The following is a 23,641-nucleotide window of genomic DNA, read 5'->3' on the forward strand; positions in this document are numbered from 1 at the left end:
AAACTGTGATACTAGCAAAGAGAGAAGCGCAAAATTTATGACAGTCTGAGAATAAAAGTGAAAAAATTGTTGCTTCGTATCTGGTAAATCAGACACTATTTTGCACTGTTGTAATGTATCTTAGTACCGGAAAAAAATAATAATGATAGAAGGGTATGTATACACAAGATTGAACACACAGACCTTGTGGTAATATCGAAACCCACCATTACGCCAAAAAACGCAATATGAAGGCCTACAGAAACAAAAACTACATCTTTCAAACCTTTGGCAACTCTAGAAAGGCAGTTGTGATGAATATACGTAGGAGAGTTCGTCGTAGTCTCGAGGAAGACGGTTAACTTAGTGATAAACCATTATCATTATTCACACAATATGTAAAGAAAGACAAAATGAGTAATTAATAAAAAGAAACTAGAATTGCGAGATTTAGTAGACAATAGTTTATTTCAGTTTATTGGCTACAGGTGATCCTGTAGAATATGAATACATGTATAAGAATGTCGTGTCTCTGTCTTCAAAGAAGAGTTGTGTTTCAGTCCACGGACAGTTTTTTAAACGAGCCTGCGATGCCGTAGATGTCGCCATAGCGGTTCTCGGCGGGGCGTTTGCTCTCGTCTGACATGTACTTGTCTTTCTCCAGCAGCCACTCACGGCTGACCATCTCCCTAAGTTTGTCTGAAACACAGGGAGCAGTTTAGCTTTCAAACTTATACAACCATTTCGGGTTTCAGCAGCATTCCTGTATGTACCTAAAAAGTAATTTGAGACATTGTTCTTATCAAAGTCGTTACGTAGCACTGTTCTTCTATGTGATATCAGAAATACTAAAAATACTGAATAATACATATTTACATGAAAGAGGCTCTCTAACAAAGGGTTACAGTAATTGTTCTTGAATAGTTACATTCATTTCGCATTTTGCGGTGTTCGAGTAGATGGTTAACTCAAGTCCAACGGACATGGGTTTCAGTGCTCTAACACTATTCTAACGGTCTAGCTACTTGTATTTTTACTACCCACTAAAATATTAATTCCAAATTTAAAAAATACTACTTTCAAATTAAACCTAGGATAATGAATATCAAAGTGTTGTGAGTGATGGGATTATGAAGAGAAGTGGGAAATATTCATTTTAATTAAAATTTCGAAAAAAAAATTGTTTCTTGTCTCAACAGCCAGTGATATGACGGCAGTGGAGAATCACTTCACGCACGACCACCGTTGTGTAAGAAAAATGGAGGAAAAATTAACAGCCCAACGTTCAGTCCTTGAATTGTATTCATTCTGGATTGACTGATAACTAATTGTGGCAGGTTGTTGCAGATACCATTAATATGTCATAAAGACAGTTAGACAACTATTTCTGACAGGTGCAGTGCCTATAACATTATTTTAAAAATTTGTTTGCTTTTAATTCAGTGATGAATGGTTTAATTTATAGAATCCATTGGTATGACAGTGTTAGTATTTAATTTCTGTATCTCTGTGTAGTGTGCGGTTACTAATTCACTGTGTAAATCAGGCTTTTACTATTTGAATTCCGTGATCAGTTGATTTATGAAAGATGACCGTAGAGAGCGAGGTATGTTTTAAAATTCACTGGTATCATTTTTACACCGATTTGATGTGGATGAATTTAAAAAGAATGTCGCGTTGCTCAAAGGACAAATTCTGAGTAACACAGTCCAGTTCCCTAAGCTTACTAACGTCAGGTCAGAAGAATTTATTACGGCCATGTAATAATTACATTTTAAGACGCTGCCAACCTCACATCTGTTTCAGAGACGGTTAGCCATTTGGGTCGAAAGCGATCCTGTGCATGTGAAGATTTAGCTCATTGATCTTCAAAGTGATTCCGGATTCAAAGACTAATTCCTTCACGTTAAAACTGTCCAGGGGGCCTACATTCTTTTCCTCAGGTAGAGTTTCCAAGTTTCGATAATGGGGTGTGCAAAAGTGCTATGCTTTTTCTATAAGCATATGTATGTGAAATATGTTTTTTCGATTACGACGCTATGTAGGTCACTATTACGTGGAAACCTGAGTGCGAATATTTGTAAAATTTTCCGCATCTGTTAGTATGCCTGCAGATCGTATTTGATAAATATTGTATTACGTCTTTAGTGTGCCGAACATAATTCAATAATACTGGATAACTGTTTCGTTTGTGATCTGTGTTGTTGAGAAATATCTAATATTGATCCAAGCCGCATGCAATGCGACTTCATTGCTATCTAAATACTTAGCGTTTGCTTGTTTCCCCCTCTTCCCCCTCCTCACACTCAGACGTTGTGGCGTGGATGTGTGGGAAGTGTGGATCTACGCTGATACTCTATGGCTTGCGAGCAAGTGCGTGGATTGCGAGATGAATTTTAGGCTGCCCCTGAAGTAGACGTTCCATGAGACGAACAAACGTAAGAATATGTTTTCTACGATGTGAGAAAATTAAAATTATGCCTTCTGTACATTTAATACAACGCATAGTGCATTGGAAAGCTATACTTTTTGTTTAGTATGTGAAAGCAGTGTTGGCAAAGATACTGTTGAACAAGAAATCAGAAACCTGTACTTAATCTCTTCTACACCCTGAAACAACTTAAGGTTATCTGAAATAATTAGGGTAATCAGTGAGATGGTCACTGATGAATTTGCTCGGGGAACTTTTAGAGGAGCAGCTTACAGGAAAAGTTATCAACAGGTCCAGCAGTGCCCCCCAGCTCGTCTGGTATGCAGTCACGCTGCACGTACTCGAACAGAGTCGTCGATCCTGGAAGGTGCGCGAACACCTGCAACAGACAGACGGTATGACACGAAACAGTCCCAACACTGGTATGTTTTTTTCTAATGTACTCCTGAGTCATTACCACACAGTCACCTCCATAAACAAACTTCTCGTTAAACTGAAATTAATGAGCACTACGTTATGCAATGGAGAAACAGAAATTAAAATAATGTTCTTAATAGCCACATTTTTAGCAGCAGAAACTTATCTACGTAAAATTCATTTAATATCACTTTAAAAATAGTATTGCGAAGACTAAGCTTAATAATAAGTGGGTGAAGCAGATGTTGCCAATTACGTCATATCAGTAGAAAATGCCACATATTAACCTCGAAACATGTGCAAAAACTTATGTTATACATCAAGATCAGTTAGCAAGTCCGATTGTCGCTACAAAAACAGTATTTTCCTGCTTCGCTTCACTCTTAACATGTATATATAATTCGACCTGAAACTACCCTGCTGCTGACCGTACCTCGGATGTCATTAGAAGCCCGGAATTTAATTTGTTTAAAGCATCAGTTATCGAAAACGCAATAAGCTAAGATTCCGGGCAGAGAATTAGTCATCCCAGGAAACTTCACACTAAGACAGTCTACCACAGCCTATAGTCTCTGTCATGGTTGCAGTTCGATGAGGAACAGAGTCCAAAAACTTCTGCACTTTTGCCTCACGCAGCTGAAGCTGCTCAAAGATGATCACATCCCGCTAAGACACCAAACTGTGGCGATGATGTCTCCTACGTTTCATGCGCTGTTCTAAATAACCCTGACATTTTTATGGGAATGAGGTCGGATGATATAGTTCCGCTGTCAAGGGCGTTACGGGGCTTGAGTGGTCGTCAAACCCGCTACGTAGGCGTGCAGTCTGTGAACACGGGAGATGGGGACGTCCACAGCAGTAATTACGACGTCACAGAAGAAAGGGCAAGACTTGGTTGACGAGAATGTTCAAATGAACTCGTTCATACTCACGATAAAATGAATGAGCGGACCCAAGTCATAGCACCAACAACACCCAGAAAATACCACAAAACCAGCCTCCACCCTGAAATACAACCTCCGCATACGCTGGGCTGCACGTGCGCTCTACGCAGTCTATGAATTGAGAAGAGGCCAACAGCAGCTCAGCAGCTCATTGAGCTAAATGTTTTGTATCTCGCCAGGAAGGCGGCGCGTGGGTCTGATCCTGCGATCTGCAAAATAGGCCGAATAAAGGAAGCGGGTAGGAGCAGATGAGATAAAATACTTCATTACTGCATGTTAAGTAAAAGCACATTTAATAAAGAATATTAGCCAAAGACTTACGCCTAGCACGTAGGTGCGAAGCTGTTCATGTATCAAAGCCAACAGTTACTAGTTGTTGGACAAACCACCATCGAAGTAACAAAGGCTAAGTCTGTAATGGCTAGCCCCCTACGAAGTAGAAGCTAAGTTGCTTGGTCGTCTACTCTTGATCAACTGCACAGAAAGCAGAGCAGTGCTCGTTGAGCTCCACAGCGTCGGCTAGAGGGTGCTGTGGTCGGCGTAGATCGTCCGATCTCGTAGTGACAACCTACGAACGTGCACCTACGCTGTGGAATCGGAACTATCGATACCACAAAATGCTCCGTAAAATCGTCAAATTTGGCAGTTCTAAAATGCTGTGGTCTTCAGTCCAGAGACTGGTTTGATGCAGCTCTCCATGCTGCTCTATCCTGCGGAAGCTTTTTCATCTCCAAAAACCTACTGCAACCTACTCCCTTCTGAATCTGTTTAGTGTATTCATCTCTTGGTCTCCCTCTACGATTTTTACCCTCCACGTTGCCCTCCAACACTAAATTGGTGTCCCTTTAATGCCTCAGAATATGCCCTACCAACCGGTACCGTCTTCTAGTCAAGGCGTGTCACAAATTTCTCTTCTCCCCAATTCTGTTCAATACCTCCTCATTAGTTATGTGATCTACCCATTCTTCTGTAGCACCACATTTCGAAAGCTACTATTCTCTTTTTGCCCAAACTATTTATCGTCCACGTTTCACTTCCATACATGGCTACACTCCATACAAATACTTTCCGAAACGACTTCCTGACACTTAAATCTATACTTGATCTTAACAAATTTCTCTTCTTCAGAAACGCTTTCCTTCCCATTGCCAGTCTACATTTTATACCCTCTCTACTTCGACCATCATCAGTTATTTTGCTCCCCAAATAGCAAAACTCATTTCCTACTTTAAGTGTCTCATTTACTAATCTAATTCCCTCAGCATCACCCGATTTAATTCGACTACATTCCATTATACTCGTTTTGCTTTTGTTGATGTTCATCTTATATCCTCCTTTCAAGGCACTGTCCATTCCGTTCAGCTGCTCTTCCAAGTTTTTTGCTGTCTCTGACAGAATTACAATGTCGTCGGCGAACCTCAAAGTATTTATTTTTTGTATTTATAACTATGTGTTCACCTGACTAGAAGTCTTCGAACTTTAACCTATCCATTTCCCGTTTTAAATTTTCTAACCTACATGCCCGATTAAGGGATCTGACATTCCACGCACTGTTCCGTAGAATGCCAGTTTTCTTTCTCCTGATAACAACGTCCTCCACCTAAAAAAAAAAAAAAAAAAAAAAAAAAAAAAAAAAAAAAAAAAAAAACCATTGGCACAGTAAATGTAACGGGTGCCTTCGGTGGCCAGTAAGTTTCTATGTATGTGCTGTGCTGGTAGCTATTGTACTGTGTTGTACAGTAGTACCTTAACTCACACCGAGCGAGGTGTCGCAGCGGTCGGGAAGATGACTGTTCAGCCGGCCCGAGTGGCCGAGCGATTCTGGGCGCTACAGTCTGGAAACGCGCGACCGCTACGGTCGCAGGTTCGAATCCTGCCTCGGGTATGGATGTGTGTGATGTCCTTAGGTTAGTTAGGTTTAAGTAGTTGTAAGTTCTAGGGGACTGATGACCTCAGAAGTTAAGTCCCATAGTGCTCAGAGCCAAGACGACCGTTCGAAACCAGTCAGGGCATTCAGATTTACGTTTTCCGTGATTTCCTTGATACGCTCCAGGCAAATGACAGGATGGTTCCTTTGAAGGGTCACTGCCGATTTCCTTCCCAATCCTTAACACAATCAGAGCTTGTGCTCCGCCTCTAATGACCTCGATGTCGACGGGACGTTAAGCATTAATCTCCTCGTCCTCCTCCTTAACACAAGTTCATAAAACATTTAAAATATTTTCAGCATGATTCGGGTGTATAAAATGATAAATCGAAACGAACACACACAACAGAAATTACATTGATAACATCACATCATTCACAAGGAATCGTTACATGGTACTTCAAATAAGGAGTGGGAATTTTTTACCCTTTTGCTACCATGAAATAATTTGAGTAAGTACGAAATAACATTGAAATTTATAAATAATTGACTGACGATTAAAGCAGTACAACATGTTCTTAAATACAGGTGTTAAAACTATTAAAATATAACTGAATGAACAGGCCAGTATACCCCTGTAGCTGTACGTATATAAGTCAATTAGAGATCCACATAACATGCTTCGCAACTTTTAATTTGCGTCTTCTGCTGAGTATAAACTCTATGTCATATGGTATAGGGAGTTGTTACAGAATGCCGCATAGTAAGGCAAAGTTGGCTAGGCAAAGTTCTTATCCCTCGTCAACTGATAAAGACCATCATCAATGATGAATGTCCAGTCTGTGTTAAAATAACGAACTGCCTTCACTTTATTGACTAGAGTATGTTCCTGTCGTCCTATGTCAAGCATAGGTCCACCTATACCATATGACATAGCATTTACATACACCTGAAGATGCAACTTAAAAGTTGTTTGGGTCTGTAATAGACCTAAATAAATACAACTACAGCGGAGTATTGGAATTTTCATCCAGTTTTATATTTTAATAATTTTAACACCTGTATTTAAACACTTGTTGTACTAGATGACTGATTTTAGCTGTGTCTGCTCCAGTTCTAAAAGTATCTGTAACTTTTAAAGTTGTTCATTACAGGCAATTTAATGGAACATTGAACGCGAAGCTAATGTGTAACTAGGCTAGCATTAAAAGTACAATAGCCATATCTTGACACTTAATATCGGGAAAAAAAGTATTATGTCTACTGTTAACATTGTTTGTCGTACAAAAATTAGTCTATTGCAACAGTTCTTCATTCTTGCTGAGATCAGTTGCATTTTTAGCAGTAAGGCGCTTTGATCCCCTTTCGAACGCCAGCGTACTTCTCATGAACCCACTCATGAACCCGCTGTTTACATGTTAGATTCTGAATTATGACTTTCTTAACGTCATCACAATATATAGTTCAGAACCGGCTATCCTCGTTGCAACTGATAGGTCTATTTACTGAAGCCAATGAATGTTTAGCTTTGCTGTCTTCTTCGGTCTAGAACCTTGGAGTGATTTTGTCATAGCTGTGCTTCTTCTCCCTTTTGTTTTTGTCGCAGTATCTTCCAGGATCTCATTGTGTTAACCACTTGTTATTAGAATTGTTTTCTGAACTTTGTATTCGCATATTCCAGCTGAGATTGTGGGCGGTGTCGGGGATGTTTCAATCAAGGAAGTTTGAATTTTTTACTTAAACGTTGAGATATCAGCCTCAGGCCTTCCTGATTTGGTTCCTCTGGTGGTTATAACATGTTTTCACGCTGAAACCTGCGTGTCGTGTGACAGTTCCCTAGTAGTAGCAGTTAGGCTTGTGTCTCAAACATCTAAAACAAGACACGACTAGTTTCAAACTGAAGTGCTGCTACAGAATTACAGTCTTGAAACACATCTCTGTTCAATGGCCAAACTCTTGTTTTAGGAAATCCATACATTGCCGTACCCACTATTGCTGCGTGTCCATATGCTTTCTCAAACAAAATTACTACATGGAACTGGGTGACAGCTTCTAGTCTCTCTTCGCTCCGTCTTTGTCGTAGGAACTTCTCCATTTCATTGATCTAATAACTATTCAGTGGCTTGAAGAACGAAACGTCAGTGGCTGCAATCTCTGTGTTGTGTAAACTAGTAGCGAGAGCATAGTTACACCATTTTCTCGAGCAACCGCTAATGCTTTGAGAATTCTGGTGTGTGTACAATGTACATCTAGAAGGCGTAAAACTTATGTTTCCTTCGAAAGGTGGACTACTTCGATGAAATGTTTTAGCCACCGCACAAATATGTCTTTATTTCGGGACTGTACGCAGAAATTGTTTCAGGTGGAGCGCCGTCTTGCAATCCGTCTGTAGAATGCATACTTTTGTAAAGTAGAAGTGTCTGGACATATAATTCAGTGGAAGATGCACCGCAATCTGCTATTGTATTAGAGACCCTTTCTTCACTGGCAAAAAGGTCTTACAGCCTTTATAAACTTCGGGCAAGAACTTTTCGAGGCTCTTTTTGGACTGTTGACAAGCCTGCCTAGCCCGCGATGAAAACTCGATAGCAACCAGTTTATTCTCGTCAACGACCCACTCCAGTACGTCAAAAAATGATTAACGTTCTCTTTTTGAAACCTTTGGCCTGCGAAAAGGATGTCGGCTGTGGCTGAGGAAACTTGATCTCGGGACATCTAATAAATAACACCACTTCAAACCAGCATTTTTTTTTCTTTTGACTCAAGATGTCTCCAAAGCTAGGATGAGCAACTCCCGAGCTGTTATCCCAAACAGATATTCCTCTAGGTTAGGTGATGTGGCACTAATTCTTTTTCCACTTCTTGGGCAATTCACCCGTGCTACCTGTAATTTTATTCTGCTCCACTGGAAGACCGTTTATTCAATTTAAAGTCTGTGCAACGTAGCCCTTGGAACACCGTATGTCCTGGCAACCTCATTCACCCCCATGTCAACATTTCGCACTGATTCAAGTGCACGACACATATTATCTTCCTCCCCTTTGCGATATTTCCTTCCTAGCGGCATCTAGAACAAAACAATAACGGTATAGCCTGCACTAACACTCTTTTCCAGTCTATTTATTGACCAGGTATATTTTTGAAACTACAAGTAGGTGTTAATTACAAATGAAATAATGGGAACATACTTTTAATAAAATTATAATTTTACTCACAAATTGGATTTAAAGATTTATTTCTGCGATAAAGGATGTCAAATTTTGTCAAATTATTCCAGTGGTCACCTCCAAGGTGACGGGTCGCTGCGGAAAAGTTTTTATAGGCGAAATGGGAAGCACTTTTAAAGAACGAATGAATGAACACGAACGCCAACGCGCCTAAAACAAAGTGAAATGCTTGGTGGCGGAATGACAACTGTCGGCTTGGCAATGATTTCAGTAACGTATGTTGCGACTGAAATTTCTAACAACATATGTAACGTCAATAGAGAGGACGGCAGTAGGTTTCCGACATCGTGAATACGCTGACGCGGCATGCGAGCAATACGTACAACGTACGACCTTGCAGCCACCTCTGTGGACAGTAATATTTTGGATAAACATTTGTAAGTAGGCTGTTTAGGTTTTTATGTTGGTAACACCACGTAGCGCTCTGTATGAAAATCACTGACTGTGCTGTGTACAGTCTGTGGCTGGTTGGCATCGTTGGAATATTCACTATTGTAGTGTTGGGCAGTTGGATGTGAACAGCGCGTAGCGTTGCCCAGTTGAAGGTGAGCCCCCAGCAGTAGTGGATGTGGGGAGAGAGATGACAGAGTTTGTAGAGCGGACGATCTGGACGTGTGTCAGTCATAAAAAGGAAATTTGTCAAGACTGGATGTCATGAACTGATATGTATATTATGGCTTTTGAACACTATTAAGGTAAATACATTGTTTGTTCTCCATCAAATCTTTCATTTGCTGACTATGCCTATCAGTAGTTAGCGCTTTCAGTAGATAGAATCTTTTATTTAGCTGGCAGTAGTGAGTGGCGCTCGCTTTATTGCAGTAGTTCGAGTAACGAAGATTTTTGTGAGCTAAGTGATTTGTGAAAGGTATAGGTTAATGTTAGTCAGGGCCATTCTTTTGTAGGGATTATTGAAAGTCAGATTGCGTTGCGCTAAAAATATTGTGTGTCAGTTTAGCGTTGATCAGAATATGAAAAGATAGAAATGTCTGAGTACGTTCAGTTTTGCTCAGCTGTTTGAAAATCAAATAACGTAGAGGTGTTCCAGCACTGTCATTTATAAATTTTTCTAAGGGGATGTTTCATATTCTCCCTCTCTTGATCTGCCAGTTTCGCTTCTAGCCAATGATCATGGCCAACCAGACATATTATTTCCTCCCACATGCGTTTCGCAAAATGACACAACGAGGAAACTCCAGAAATTTAAGTTGGTGCAGAGGCTCACCGACCGACGTTTTTCCCATTCGCCATTCACGAATGGGAAAGGTAAGGTGCGATAAGACAGTGATATCAGGATTATTCTCCGCCACACACCATCAGTTATGTAGATACAGATGTAGAGGGTCCAAAATCATCAATTCAAGGTATTCCACTAACACCAAAGAAAACAGGTTAATAATCCTCTTTGAACTAATAACTAGGTAGGCTACTATGGTCATATTTCGGACAGTCGCTGAAATCGGACGATGTTAAGTTTGTAATTCACTTAATTGAATGTGGGTGGAAAAGACGTCCCGTATTTTTATAGTGCTGGGATTATCTGACAGTGATCACACGACAGACTTTGCCGGAGATTATGGACGTTTTTGGACACTACAGTCCAATATAATTTGAATATGTATGATCTCTGCACCCAGTGACACAACGTGGACATCACGTCTGAGAGTGGTGGTTGAGTGAGAAGACACAACAGATGACAGTTTTCTCCTCCAATTGCGACAATATTCTGTGGGCACCCACTTACATAGGGAGAAATGATCATCACGATAAAACAAGCGAAATCAGGGCTCGCACAGAGAAATTTAATTGCTCATTCGAGAGTGGAACGGTAGGGAGACAGCTTGAAAGTGGTTCATTGAACCCTCTGTAAGGCACTTTATTGTGAATAGCAGAGTGGTCACGTAGATTGAGACGAACGGATAAGAGCATCTTAATGAAGGCGGATGCCGCCTGAAGTCTACACGACATAATACTGATGTGTGGAACAGTTTCCATGTACTCACGGGAAGGATGTCTGTTACGATCACAATACATAGAAATAGGACAGTGTCCTGGTTGGTCAGGTGAAGACTTCTAGAGAGCCGAACGGCTCCAACACGATGCTAAAGTTGCACCATGGCGACCTTTGATTAGGGCGTGAGAGGGCACGTGGATCACATGCGTTGCATGTTAGAAAAATTCTGTTCTTCACCCTTATCCAATTTTCCTGGATGATGTGAGATGTTTTACATCAGAAACGTTGCCGGATATTAAAAACGTTTTAGAGTCATAAATAGTGTGCCACAGCGGTACTTTTATTTGACACTGTTTGGAAAATATATGTAAACACAAGTACTTCGTGACAAGCGATAATACGAAGCAGCTGTTACGCAGTCGTATTGCTTAGCCATTTATGCTGTTTACGTGTAGTTTGTATCGTGCAGTGCAGCACTCGAGTCATGAGGCTAAACATGGCGAGAGGCTGCATATTGCCCGATATGTACGAGGTGCATTCAAGTTCTAAGGCCTCCGATTTTTTTTCTAATTAACTACTCACCCGCAATCGATGAAACTGGCGTTACTTCTCGACGTAATCGCCCTGCAGACGTACACATTTTTCACAACACTGACGCCATGATTCCATGGCAGCGGCGAAGGCGTCTTTAGGAGTCTGTTTTGACCACTGGAAAATCGCTGAGGTAATAGCAGCACAGCTGGTGAATGTGCGGCCACGAGAGTGTCTTTCATTGTTGGAAAAAGCCAAAAGTCACTAGGAGCCAGGTCAGGTGAGTAGGGAATATGAGGAATCACTTCAAAGTTGTTATCACGAAGAAACTGTTGCGTAACGATAGCTAGATGTGCGGGTGCGTTGTCTTGGTGAAACAGCACACGCGCAGCCCTTCCCGGACGTTTTTGTTGCAGTGCAGGAAGGAATTTATTCTTCAAAACATTTTCGTAGGATGCACCTGTTACCGTAGTGCCCTTCGGAACGCAATGGGTAAGGGTTACACCCTCGCTGTCCCAGAACATGGACACCATCATTTTTTCAGCACTGGCGGTTAGCCGAAATTTTTTTGGTGGCGGTGAATCTGTGTGCTTCCATTGAGCTGACTGGCGCTTTGTTTCTGGATTGAAAAATGGCATCCACGTCTCATCCATTGTCACAACCAACGAAAAGAAAGTCACATTCATGCTGTCGTTGCGCGTCAACATTGCTTGGCAACATGCCACACGGGCAGCCGTGTGGTCGTCCGTCAGCATTCGTGGCACCCACCTGGATGACACTTTTCGCATTTTCAGGTCGTCGTGCAGGATTGTGTGCACAGATCCCACAGAAATGCCAACTCTGGAGGCGATCCCCCAAAACAATTCTCTCCACTTTCTCGATCATGTCGTCAGACCAGCTTGTGCGAGCCCAAGGTTGTTTCGGTTTGTTGTCACACAATGTTCTGCCTTCATTAAACTGTCGCACCCACGAACGCACTTTCGATACATCCATAACTCCATCACCACAAGTCTCCTTCAACTGTTGATGAGTTTCAATTGGTTTCACACCACGCAAATTCAGAAAACGAATGATTGCACGCTGTTCAAGTAAGGAAAACGTCGCCATTTTAAGTATTTAAAACAGTTCTCATTCACGCCGCTGGAAATAAAATTCCATCTGCCGTATGGTGCTGCCATCTCTGGGACGTATTGACAATGAACGCGGCCTCATTTTAAAACAATGCGCATGTTTCTATCTCTTTCCAGTCCGGAGAAAAAAAATCGGAGGCCTTAGAACTTGAATGCACCTCGTAAAGCGTACCAGTGCGTATGGCTTTATATCCAAGCGAATTCCACTTTATAGATAAGAAGGAGAAAATACACTGAAAGATACGCATGACTTACCCTCTTTTGTAACTTTTCAGACAGCGCCACCTTCACTATTTTCATGGCTGAATGTATGATCTTCGACGCGTTCACCAAGTGCAGTCCTTTCAACCTCCGGCGGTAAGCAGTCTATAAATAGCAAATTAAATACTTAGATTACTGCTAAGTTTTTTTTAAAGCTGAAAATTTCAATATACAATGATTTGAAAGAATTTTCAATTGTTATTAACTAAACTGGATTTTAAACATTAACAGAAGTGGAACAAAAATTTAAATTTGTCATGTTTTAATAACTAAACTGCTATCGAAAATTCTGTTACCATGACTTCTTCAGAATTCACGACGGCATTCAGCAACAAACTGTACGCACTATACCGCATAAAACGAAAGTAGCACCAAATCGATGAGAAAATATGTGCGAAGAGAAGTGGCATCAAACTCAAATAAGGTAATGCTAGAGCCAGGCAACTTATGTAAACATATATAATTTTAGACTAGTTTTGAGGAATAGTATTACAGATGTATAAAAGCAAAAATAATTTCAGCGATTGCTACTAAATGAAAACAATGAATGGTTTACGCAAATAATAACACTAACAGCTGAATACAAAGCCGATGTAGAAGAAATCGTGAGGCGGAGAGCAATATTGACTTATCTGAATATTAGGATTAAATATTAGTATTAAATTTTGAAGAAAGGCAGATAACAGTCGAAGAATTGAAAATGGGTTGGTGAAACTTCACAGGACGCACAAATTCATTTAATTAAGGACTTGTTTAATAAGTATAAAAAAGTTGTTATTACGTAAAGGGATGTATCGAGGATGGATCGCGATGCTACTACAGTTTCAAGATATAATTAAGTGAGAGATGGACAACTGAGAATATGAAGGTAGATGAGATGGCTAGTGGCACACAGCAAGAATGAGATAGAAGAGAGGACAGGGGCACTAATGGGAATCAATCGCTATGCTCAAAAGTACGAGATTCCCCAAAACAAGACAATAGATAAAGTAATTATAGATTGGAGAAAAGTGGGAGCGGAACACAACATCGATAGGAGCAGTACAGAGCAGGTATAGCCGAAGCAATGATTTACCCAGCTATAGGGAGTTAGTAGCCCGAGTAACATTTACTGTCATTTGCGCTAGGATGGGCATATAATGAGGATTGGTAAAGGAAAGAAAGCTGAAGGGGGAGTATAATTAAACCGAATATTTTTATGAGAAATAAATTCGGAAGCCCGTAGCAAAAAAACACAGTATAGCAAATTACTTTCAACTTAAGGTGACACTAACTTTTTATACTGTGATATTAAATATAAACCCGCAACGAAAGAGAGACAAAAGAATCGTTTAAGTTAAAGTTTTTTGTTGGGGAACTGTTTTGATTGTCACCTACAAAAACTGAAACTGTCTAGTAAATATTTTGTTTATTGCTGGCACATGTCATGTTTCACAGTGAAACACCACGCCACACCTCCGCAGCACAGCTCTGGAGTAACCAATTTCGGCCACTCTCTTTGTCGCCTCTAAAGGCGTGCTGCGGTACTGTGAAGAGGGAATTGCACTGTTTACTCGGGCTGCAGACGTGTAACTATAAACAAATACGAAATCAGTTACGTAACTTTATTTTCATAAAGTGATAATGAAAACTGTATGATTATCCTATGTATGTACACCACTTTATGTGCGAACCGTTTCGGCGTCATAAGCTACCGTTTCACCAGTGGTATAAAGTGGCTTAACATTAGGTTGGCTGTCAGTAGGGTGGCACTGTAGGAATCTTATAATATACTCGTTGCAGCGGTGCCATTGTGACATCTCACATTTTTCCCACCTTTCATTGCGGATAGGAATTACATTCGTCAAGTTTTTAATAAAATTTCAAATAATTATTCGGCGATTACCATCCGCTTGAGATAATGTTAGCCAGAGATAAGAGAGTGTGCATGTCGTTGCCTACCTTCTTATGTTCTCGTTTCTGGTGAGTAAGCCAAAAATTATGACTGATATGCCTGATTAGTCTTGAGTTATCTCTCTCGATTAACAATGCTCGTGTGACTAAAAAGAGTACTGATCCGCCATTAGCAAAAGCAGACTCAAATAAACGCAAGATACTATTGTGATAATTTATTTTCAAGAGCGTTTCCAATTACCATAACTGATTATATAGACCACGAGAAATGAGAAATCTTAGATACCATTTACTCAATCATATTGTGCTAGTCAAGTTGAGCGAAAAATAAAAAAGGAATGCTGAAAATGTTATTAGATGATTCTTCAGTTTCTCGAGGGGTTTTTGTTGTTCGAGCAGTCCACGAGTTTACTGCCAATCCGCAGTGTCCAAAGGACACAATATTTCGGCGCTCAGACGTGTTGCCATTGTCAGCTCCACTGATAATTGAGATTCTGGGGGCTCGCGGCTGGCTTAATTCCCCTCCACTGCAAACCGTTCCCTCCGCGGTCCCGGCTGTGGTAACATCGATGCAGTTGCTCGGTCTGCCCTGCTCGCCAGATTGTCTTCCAAATTATAGCCAGTGTTTGGTGCCAAGCATTGCTGACTATGACTGTACGTGTGGAAGATGGAGGGATTGTCTTTGACTTCTCCTTCTCCGCTTGTGCTGAATGGTGTTGAGGAGGTTGCAGTGGGTGCAATAGACGCTATGCTATTGCCTACTGTAGCCATCATATCTGGCCATCAGGACCCACTGTAGTTTTCAGATACTGAAGCACACATACATAAAAAAAGCGTCGCCAAAGTGACGCAATTAATGTCGGCTTACTCCATCATAAACCTGCCTGCAACTACCCATGCCGGCCGGTGTGGTCGAGCGGTTTTAGGCGCTACAATCTGGAACCACGCGACAGCTACGGTCGCAGGTTCGAATCCTGTGTGTGATGTCCTTAGGTTAGTTAGGTTTAAGTAGTTCTAAGTTCTAGGGGACTGATGACCTCAGTAGTTTAGTCCCATAGTGCTCAGAGCCATTTGAACCATTTTTGAACTACCCATGGACACTAATGATCCTCTTTGCCAAGACATTCTCTCTTTCGATGATTCCATGTCAGAACATCATGCCCGTCTCCTGTTGGATACAGAACAATCGTAGCACCCATGTAACATCGTTCCTCCCATCCATGGAGAGGAATCTGGCTATTACCATTCTTCCCCTAAAGGTACACCGTCAAACTCTGGCACTACAAAGGCTATGTTCTAATATCTGAGACCAGCCCATGCAACACTGCGTGGGCTGATGATGTTGCAGATGGACCAATGATCATTGTCGTAGCTGTACTTGCTATAGCAACAACCAATGTCTGTTAATTGCATGGGGGTTTGGATGGAGTCGCACTATTGGAGAGTTTCTTACGGAAGCTGCTGGTCTTCTTACTTCATTGAGTGTCCCCGATACTATGCTACCACTGCGGGAGTCGGCTTCGATATTGCCCACCTCCAAGAAGTGCGCTTTGACAAGATTCCGGTTTTTTATGGATATCATGTCTATGTTACCCCATGCGCTGAAGGCGGTGGAGGGAAGGCGATATTCGTACTTTAAGTGATCGCGGTTGAAGATATTATTTATCTGCCATGGGACAAAGGTCTTCCGGTGACTTTTCATGGTTTTCGGGTCATCAATGTTTACGCTCCCTCTGGCTTGCGAAAGCGGCAGGCCGGTGGGGCTTTATTCGGAAGAAGTCGTGCCTTTTGTTGCGGACCGTTATGACCATTTTAATCTTAATAGAGACTTCCACTTTATGACAACCCAGAAGATTCAATTCCCATCATACGACATACAAGGAACTACAACTGCTGGTGCAGCAGAAGAATCTTGCTGGCACGTGGCAACGTGTGCATGTAGATCGAAGTGGATTTACCTACGTTACGAGCCATTCGTCGTGTCGGCTTGAGAGCGTGTACGTTTCATCCGATCTCTCAGCTGCGGCAATTGGCACTGAGTTGTGGTCCACGGCTTCCTCTGACCACATCGTAGTCATAATCACCGTCTCTCCAACGGCAGAGCGTGTGCCACAATCGAGGCACATAGAAATTTAATGCCAATCATTTCCATGATTCAGAGGGCAAGCAGTTAACAGAGATGACGTGAGTCACCTCGATGAAGTCTGGTGCTTTGAAAAATGGCAGGGGGCTTTCGGAAGGGAGGGCGGCTCCAGTGCGGTCGACGAACACGCTGATATGTTTGGTAATTGCCTTCACGCATCACATGCAGAGAACGGCGGCAGCTAACTATAAAGGCCTCCTTCAAGTGATCCGCACAGGCATGCACAATAATCTGCTGAGAGCTTTGGACGTGGTACAAAGAGTTGACTTTGTCATTTCTCATCTGGCTTCTAGGAAAAAGCATTTGGTTCTCATCTTACCAGCGATGAAGGCAGTAGCGAACTGGTTGCAAGCAGGGTTTGGCTATTTCGTGAGCGTGGGTCTTACCGTTACAGTTCGATATGACACACTTTCTTATCCCCCTCTGGAAGGATGCCCTGGGGGTTGTCAGAGTGGCTGCCCTACTCCTGCACGATGGCTAAGCTTTGAACACTCCATCACAATGGTTTGTAGGGAACTCTGAGTCAGAAACTTGCTCATCTTTGACGAGTGTTGCCCATTCCAACAGCGCCTATTTCTGCTTCACTCTAGCACCTCATGGAATAAAGTTATGTCCATACAGACTTCCCATGTACCAGGACTCCTATGGCATGTGACGTATATGGCCTAATGATTGGGGTCACTAACGGAACTTGGTGGGGCGCCGCCATTCAGAGATCGCACATCCCTTCGAGTGCTGATCCGTGCACCATGTTGTCGTCGACACGGAGGCTCGTCCAAACTGATATCTGGTTCTCAATGAGAGACACATTACGTGTTTACAATTACATACCATTAACATGGCAGAATTTCTGCTTTCCCCTAGTGTCACACTTTTAACAGGGATGAACATTAACTGATGCAGAGGTGTGGGTGTGCAGAGGTACGGAAAAATACTTACTTTTCTTCTTTATGTGGCTTCAAACGCTGTGATGCCACTTTCGATTCTGTTCCAAGATGATACTTTTTCCGAAACACGAACACAAAAAAATGTCCAGATGTGTGTGAAATCTTATGGGACTTAACTGCTAAGGTCAACAGTCCCTAAGTTTACACACTACTTAACCTAAATTATCTCCTAAGGACAAACACACACACACCCATTATTGAAGGAGGACTCGAACCTCCGCCGGGACCAGCCGCACAGCCTACGACTGCAGCGCCTCAGACCACTCGGCTAATACCGCGCGGCCCACGAACGCTAACGCAGTGAATTGGGTCTTTTCAAGTTTTCAGCAAGATCATCCTTGATTTTTTGGGTATTTCTCAAACATTGTCATATCTCATCAGTTCACCATTCAAGGTATCACCAATATTATAGCAGTGTTTTTGGGTGGACTATTCCTGAATCCTCCCCATAGCTGCGGTGTGCCTGGTATAAGAAGGCGAAAATTTGATTGGTGTTCGTACTGGAACTTGACCGATTTGACCCATGTCTTAGGACTATGGAATGTTTATCGAGAAGAAATGCCTAAGTTATCCCTGATGGGGCTTGGGTATCAATGTGAATCTATCTGTCTCCAACCGAGCGAGGTGGTGCAGTGGCTAGCACACTCGACTCGCATTCGGGAGGACGACGGTTCAATCCCGCGTCCGGCCATCCTGATTTAGGTTTTACGTGAATTCCCTAAATCGCTCCAGGCAAATGCCGTGATGGTTCCTTTGAAAGGGCATGGCCGACTTCCTTCCCCTTCCTTCCCTAATCCGATGAGACCGATGACCTCGCCGTCTACTGTCCTCACCCAGAAACAACCCCCCCCCCCCCCCCCCCCATATCTGTCTCCAGCTGGTATGCGGTCGCTGTTTTGTTTTGTTCCGCCAGGAGGGCGTCCTACATTAATTTTTGTTGTATGTTATTTTGATCATGTCCCCAGATCTTAAATGAAGCTTGTAAGAGATCCATCACTAAGAAATTTATTGCTAGCGCACTCGAGTAGATTAACTTTGATGGATTGCTCACGCAATGCCTGCGATATTTAAGGTACAATAGAATCGCAGACCAGAGAGCAGTGTCGCCAGCAGTAGTATTAGTAGCTCGCGGTTGGGCGCCTGTATCAGATCGCTCGTAGAGAGCAGTTGTCGAGTTGTATAGCTCACGCAGAGCACTTGCGTGCTGGAGTTCGGACAATGCAGTCCAGTAGTGTTTTGTAGCTCAAGAAGAGCAGTAGAGTTATGGAATTACCAACGTCGGTAGCTGGAAACGATGGCGTTGCCTGAACGATGTAGTATAAGTTAAACGAAAAAGATTATTGTTCTTTATTGCTGCGCGCATGTGTTAATTGCTACAACTGATTCTTGGACTATTGTTACATCAAAGTCACATGTAAATATTCTCAAAAATCTTTCAATAATAATCTTTCTTATAAAGATAACTTTTGACAGTCATTCATGGCTCAAATGGCTCTGAGCACTATGGGACTCAACTGCTGAGGTCATTAGTCCCCTAGAACTTAGAACTAGTTACACCTAACTAACCTAAGGACATCACAAACATCCATGCCCGAGGCAGGATTCGAACCTGCGACCGTAGCGGTCTTGCGGTTCCAGACTGCAGCGCCTTTAACCGCACGGCCACTTCGGCCGGCAACAGTCATTCATCTGAATTTAAAGTTTGTACTAATTTCTCCTGTACATAGTCATGCCGATTATCGTAAAGAAAATCAGTTGTTTTTCATTCATAACAAAATGTAGTTGCCAGCATTGCACGGGGCTGTGCCAAAAATTTTTTTTATAGGAGCAGATATATACATATCATCAAGCGACATCATTGAGGTAAAAATTTTCAGTTTATTCAGAATGATTTTTCAGGGCCATGATGCAGCACTGCTGACGTCCATAGTTACTTGTTTAGATTCGCAGTCAGTTAATTATTGAAAGGTTACATTAAGAGATTTCTTTTGAAAGGTTATATAAGAGTCACATGTTTATTGAGAGGTTAGTCACTTTTTTACTAGGAGGTTATGGAATTTATCTGTTGGGAGGTTACAAGCTACTGCATTTTCGTACCCTGATTTAAAAAAAAACCTGATTAAGGCAAGTGTTCGGGATAAGCGGCAAATTCGGGTTCGAGGCCCGGTCCAGCGCAGTTTTTCGTAGGTCGCCAATGAATTCGAGAATGGAAGTCACACCGAACAGTTTCTTTGAGCATAACTGTTGCTGCAGTTTTGACCATTAGTTCCTTACCTCAAAGTACCCAGTTCAGGAATCTTTACCACTGTCACATGCACAATTTTTTACTTTATAATTTTTGAGACTCTTTGAGTGTATTGTGAATATAGTGAGATTTATTACGAACCAACGAAATTAGTTTCTGTTAGAAATGAATAGCTAGGCCGTGCAAACACGAAAAATTTTTCCTGATTTTTTGTTAAAGTGAAACTAGGAAATTAATGCAGCAATTTGGAACTAACCTTTTTCGTTGGGCAGGTAAGCTGGTACGATACTCTCCAAATCAGGAGTCGAACTGTGCATGCTGAGCCCACCGTTCAATACCGCACAAAGCGATGCACATAGATGGCGCCATTCGCCAGGCGGTCTCCAGCACGGGATCAAATGGTATCGCTCATCACGAAAGAGGTGCATATAACAGGAACCGCATCATGTTTCCACCACAAGGCGTTAAAATAGTCCGGTCCATTTGCCAAGAGTTGTGTAGGCCGCTATAGAATGCACTGAAAGCAGAACCTTCGTCCTGCTTTCGAGTGATGTCAGGCAAATAGCTCTCTTGTTCGCAGTTATAAGTGGCCGCAAGGCTTCATTCGGCCAGTTATTGATTCGGTTGCCAGCAGTTAGCAGTTTCAGTTATCAGCAAGCCACCACCAGCCGCCGCAAAATTTATCCAGTAATTGGCTTTGCTGGCACCAACAGTAGCCGGGACTGAATTACAATTATATTAAGTAACTATAGTGCACTGAGTTAGATATAGACCAGAGTTCAGAACTTTTAATTCATTTCCACGCTCTCTCGTCTACCTGAAGCTGAATATTTGTGCACATATTATTTTAATAAATGCCTTCAAGAGCGGTACTCTGGCACCCACCGATCCTATACCACATACTCGTCCATCCCTGCATAACTCTTGCATCCCACCTCTTGCCTCATGGTTCATATCCTTGTAATAGACTATATGTAACACCTGTCCATTGCATTCTTCCACCAGCACCTGCTCCAGTGTGGTCACAGGCTTTACCTGTCCCATCAAAGGTAAGAGTACCTTTGAAATCAGTCATGTGATCTAGTATCTAAGCTGCAGCTGCTGTGCAGCATTCTACATGGGCGTGAATACCAACAGACCGTCTGTCCACGTGAATGGCCTCTGACAATCTGTGGCCAAGGAGCAGCTGGACCACCCCATTGCTGAGCACGTTGTCCAAGACGACGTTCTTCATTTCAATAGCTGCTTCACAGCCTGTGCCATCTGGGTCTTTCCTCCAAAACAGCTTTGTTCCCGTAACCCTCCTCCCCTCAACCTTCGATAGTCATTGTTATTATCCATCTACTGACTTAACTTTTCCCAACATTACACAGGCCTCTATTCCACCAATGCACTCAGTCTTTTTACTTCTCTCCTTTTGCGTTACGACCTTTCCCTCCCTCATCCACGCGCCATCTAACCACCAAACTGCATCTAGCTGCCCTGCCCTCTCTCCACCTCGTCCCTGTATGCTCCCACAAGTAACACTTTACCATCCCCCATCCCAGTCTCCTCCGTCACCCATCACCCAGCTGCCTCTCTTTTCATGCGCTGCTGCTCGCAGTCTGGTTTCAACTGCAAGAGGCTATGGTCAGGTGTGGATGAATTCAGTTTGTGTGAGTGTATGTTTATGTTGTCTTAGTTTCTGACAGTCTTTTAGTTATGCCGATCTGCGACTCAGTATCTCCCTGTATGGTGAGCAGCAACTATCTTTTCATAATATTGCTAATGATTCTTAATAGTTATTCATCCTGCTACCGTCATACTTTTTATTGTTATAATACACTCCTGGAAATTGAAATAAGAACACCGTCAATTCATTGTCCCAGGAAGGGGAAACTTTATTGACACATTCCTGGGGTCAGATACATCACATGATCACACTGACAGAACCACAGGCACATAGACACAGGCAACAAAGCATGCACAATGTCGGCACTAGTACAGTGTATATCCACCTTTCGCAGCAATGCAGGCTGCTATTCTCCCATGGAGACGATCGTAGAGATGCTGGATGTAGTCCTGTGGAACAGCTTGCCATGCCATTTCCACCTGGCGCCTCAGTTGGACCAGGGTTCGTGCTGGACGTGCAGACCGCGTGAGACGACGCTTCATCCAGTCCCTAACATGCTCAATGGGGGACAGATCCGGAGATCTTGCTGGCCAGGGTAGTTGACTTACACCTTCTAGAGCACGTTGGGTGGCACGGGATACATGCAGACGTGCATTGTCCTGTTGGAACAGCAAGTTCCCTTGCCGGTCTAGTAATGGTAGAACGTTGGGTCCGATGACGGTTTGGATGTACCGTGCACCATTCAGTGTCCCCTCGACGATCACCAGTGGTGTACGGCCAGTGTAGGAGATCGCTCCCCACACCATGATGCCGGGTGTTGGCCCTGTGTGCCTCGGTCGTATGCAGTCCTGATTGTGGCGCTCACCTGCCCGGCGCCAAACACGCATACGACCATCATTGGCACCAAGGCAGAAGCGACTCTCATCGCTGAAGACGACACGTCTCCATTCGTCCCTCCATTCACGCCTGTCGCGACACCACTGGATGCGGGCTGCACGATGTTGGGGCGTGAGTGGACGACGGCCTAACGGTGTGCGGGACCGTAGCCCAGCTTCATGGAGACGGTTGCGAATGGTCCTCGCCGATACCCCAGGAGCAACAGTGTCCCTAATTTGCTGGGAAGTGGCGGTGCGGTCCCCTACGGCACTGCGTGGGATCCTACGGTCTTGGCGTGCATCCGTGGTTCGCTGCGGTCCGGTCCCAGGTCGACGGGCACGTGCACCTTCCGCCGACCACTGGCGACAACATCGATGTACTGTGGAGACCTCACGCCCCACGTGTTGAGCAATTCGGCGGTACGTCCACCCGGCCTCCCGCATGCCCACTATACGCCCTCGCTCAAAGTCCGTCAACTGCACACACGGTTCACGTCCACGCTGTCGCGGCATGCTACCATTGTTAAAGACTGCGATGGAGCTCCGTATGCCACGGCAAATTGGCTGACACTGACGGCGGCGGTGCACAAATGCTGCGCAGCTAGCGCCATTCGACGGCCAACACCGCGGTTCCTGGTGTGTCCGCTGTGCCGTGCGTGTGATCATTGCTTGCACAGCCCTCTCGCAGTGTCCGGAGCAAGTATGGTGGGTCTGACACACCGGTGTCAATGTGTTCTTTTTTCCATTTCCAGGAGTGTAGTTTTAATGGCGGAAAGTTCCGTATGTGCTACACTTCTAATCGGTTACACCAGAATGGAATATTTTTTCTAAATTACCTTGTAGCAGACTTCGAGATTGCGGATGAGGTTGATATCCGTGCGCACGATGTGTCCACCATTCACGTTTGCCAAGTCGAAGACGATCACATCTCCAAGAGAGTAGTCTTCGACCAACATAATTTCCAATGCGCAGGTCATTGTCTTACCATACAGCGGCCAAATTATATTTGTCGGGTCTTCGTCCACTGCAGTCCAGACGTGCACGCGATATGCGTCCTTTGTGAGTCGTGGCATCGTCATCATTTTTCTGTAGCAGACACAATACTCCTGTTGGTAAATGCTTATGAGAAATAGGATAGTATATGCGGTTGACATAAAGTTACAATCTACGAAGTAGAGGAACAAA

General features: G+C 43.1%; 1 protein-coding gene across 1 annotated transcript; it reads right to left on the reverse strand.

The window, feature by feature from the left end:
* Window positions 1-535: 535 nt before the first annotated feature.
* On the reverse strand, window positions 536-23,433 carry LOC124796052 (clavesin-1-like). Its single transcript, XM_047260138.1, has 4 exons — window positions 23,293-23,433; window positions 12,736-12,846; window positions 2,684-2,789; window positions 536-678 (listed from the first exon to the last, which is right to left on the reverse strand). Exons 1-4 carry the CDS (start codon window positions 23,431-23,433, stop codon window positions 536-538), a joined length of 501 nt encoding a protein of 166 aa, XP_047116094.1.
* Window positions 23,434-23,641: the final 208 nt, after the last annotated feature.

The sequence above is a fragment of the Schistocerca piceifrons genome, chromosome 4 (genome assembly GCF_021461385.2).
Source record: "Schistocerca piceifrons isolate TAMUIC-IGC-003096 chromosome 4, iqSchPice1.1, whole genome shotgun sequence".
NCBI lineage: Eukaryota > Metazoa > Arthropoda > Insecta > Orthoptera > Acrididae > Schistocerca > Schistocerca piceifrons.

Coding starts and splice junctions, on each gene's coding strand:
- LOC124796052 (XM_047260138.1), bottom strand. CDS start 23,433: ATGACCTGCGCATTGGAAATTATGTTGGTCGAAGACTACTCTCTTGGA. Junction 2,790..12,735: donor CTGAAAAGTTACAAAAGAGG/GTAAGTCATGCG, acceptor TGTCTGTTGCAG/GTGTTCGCGCACCTTCCAGG. Junction 679..2,683: donor ACCTGTTGATAACTTTTCCT/GTAAGCTGCTCC, acceptor CCTGTGTTTCAG/ACAAACTTAGGGAGATGGTC.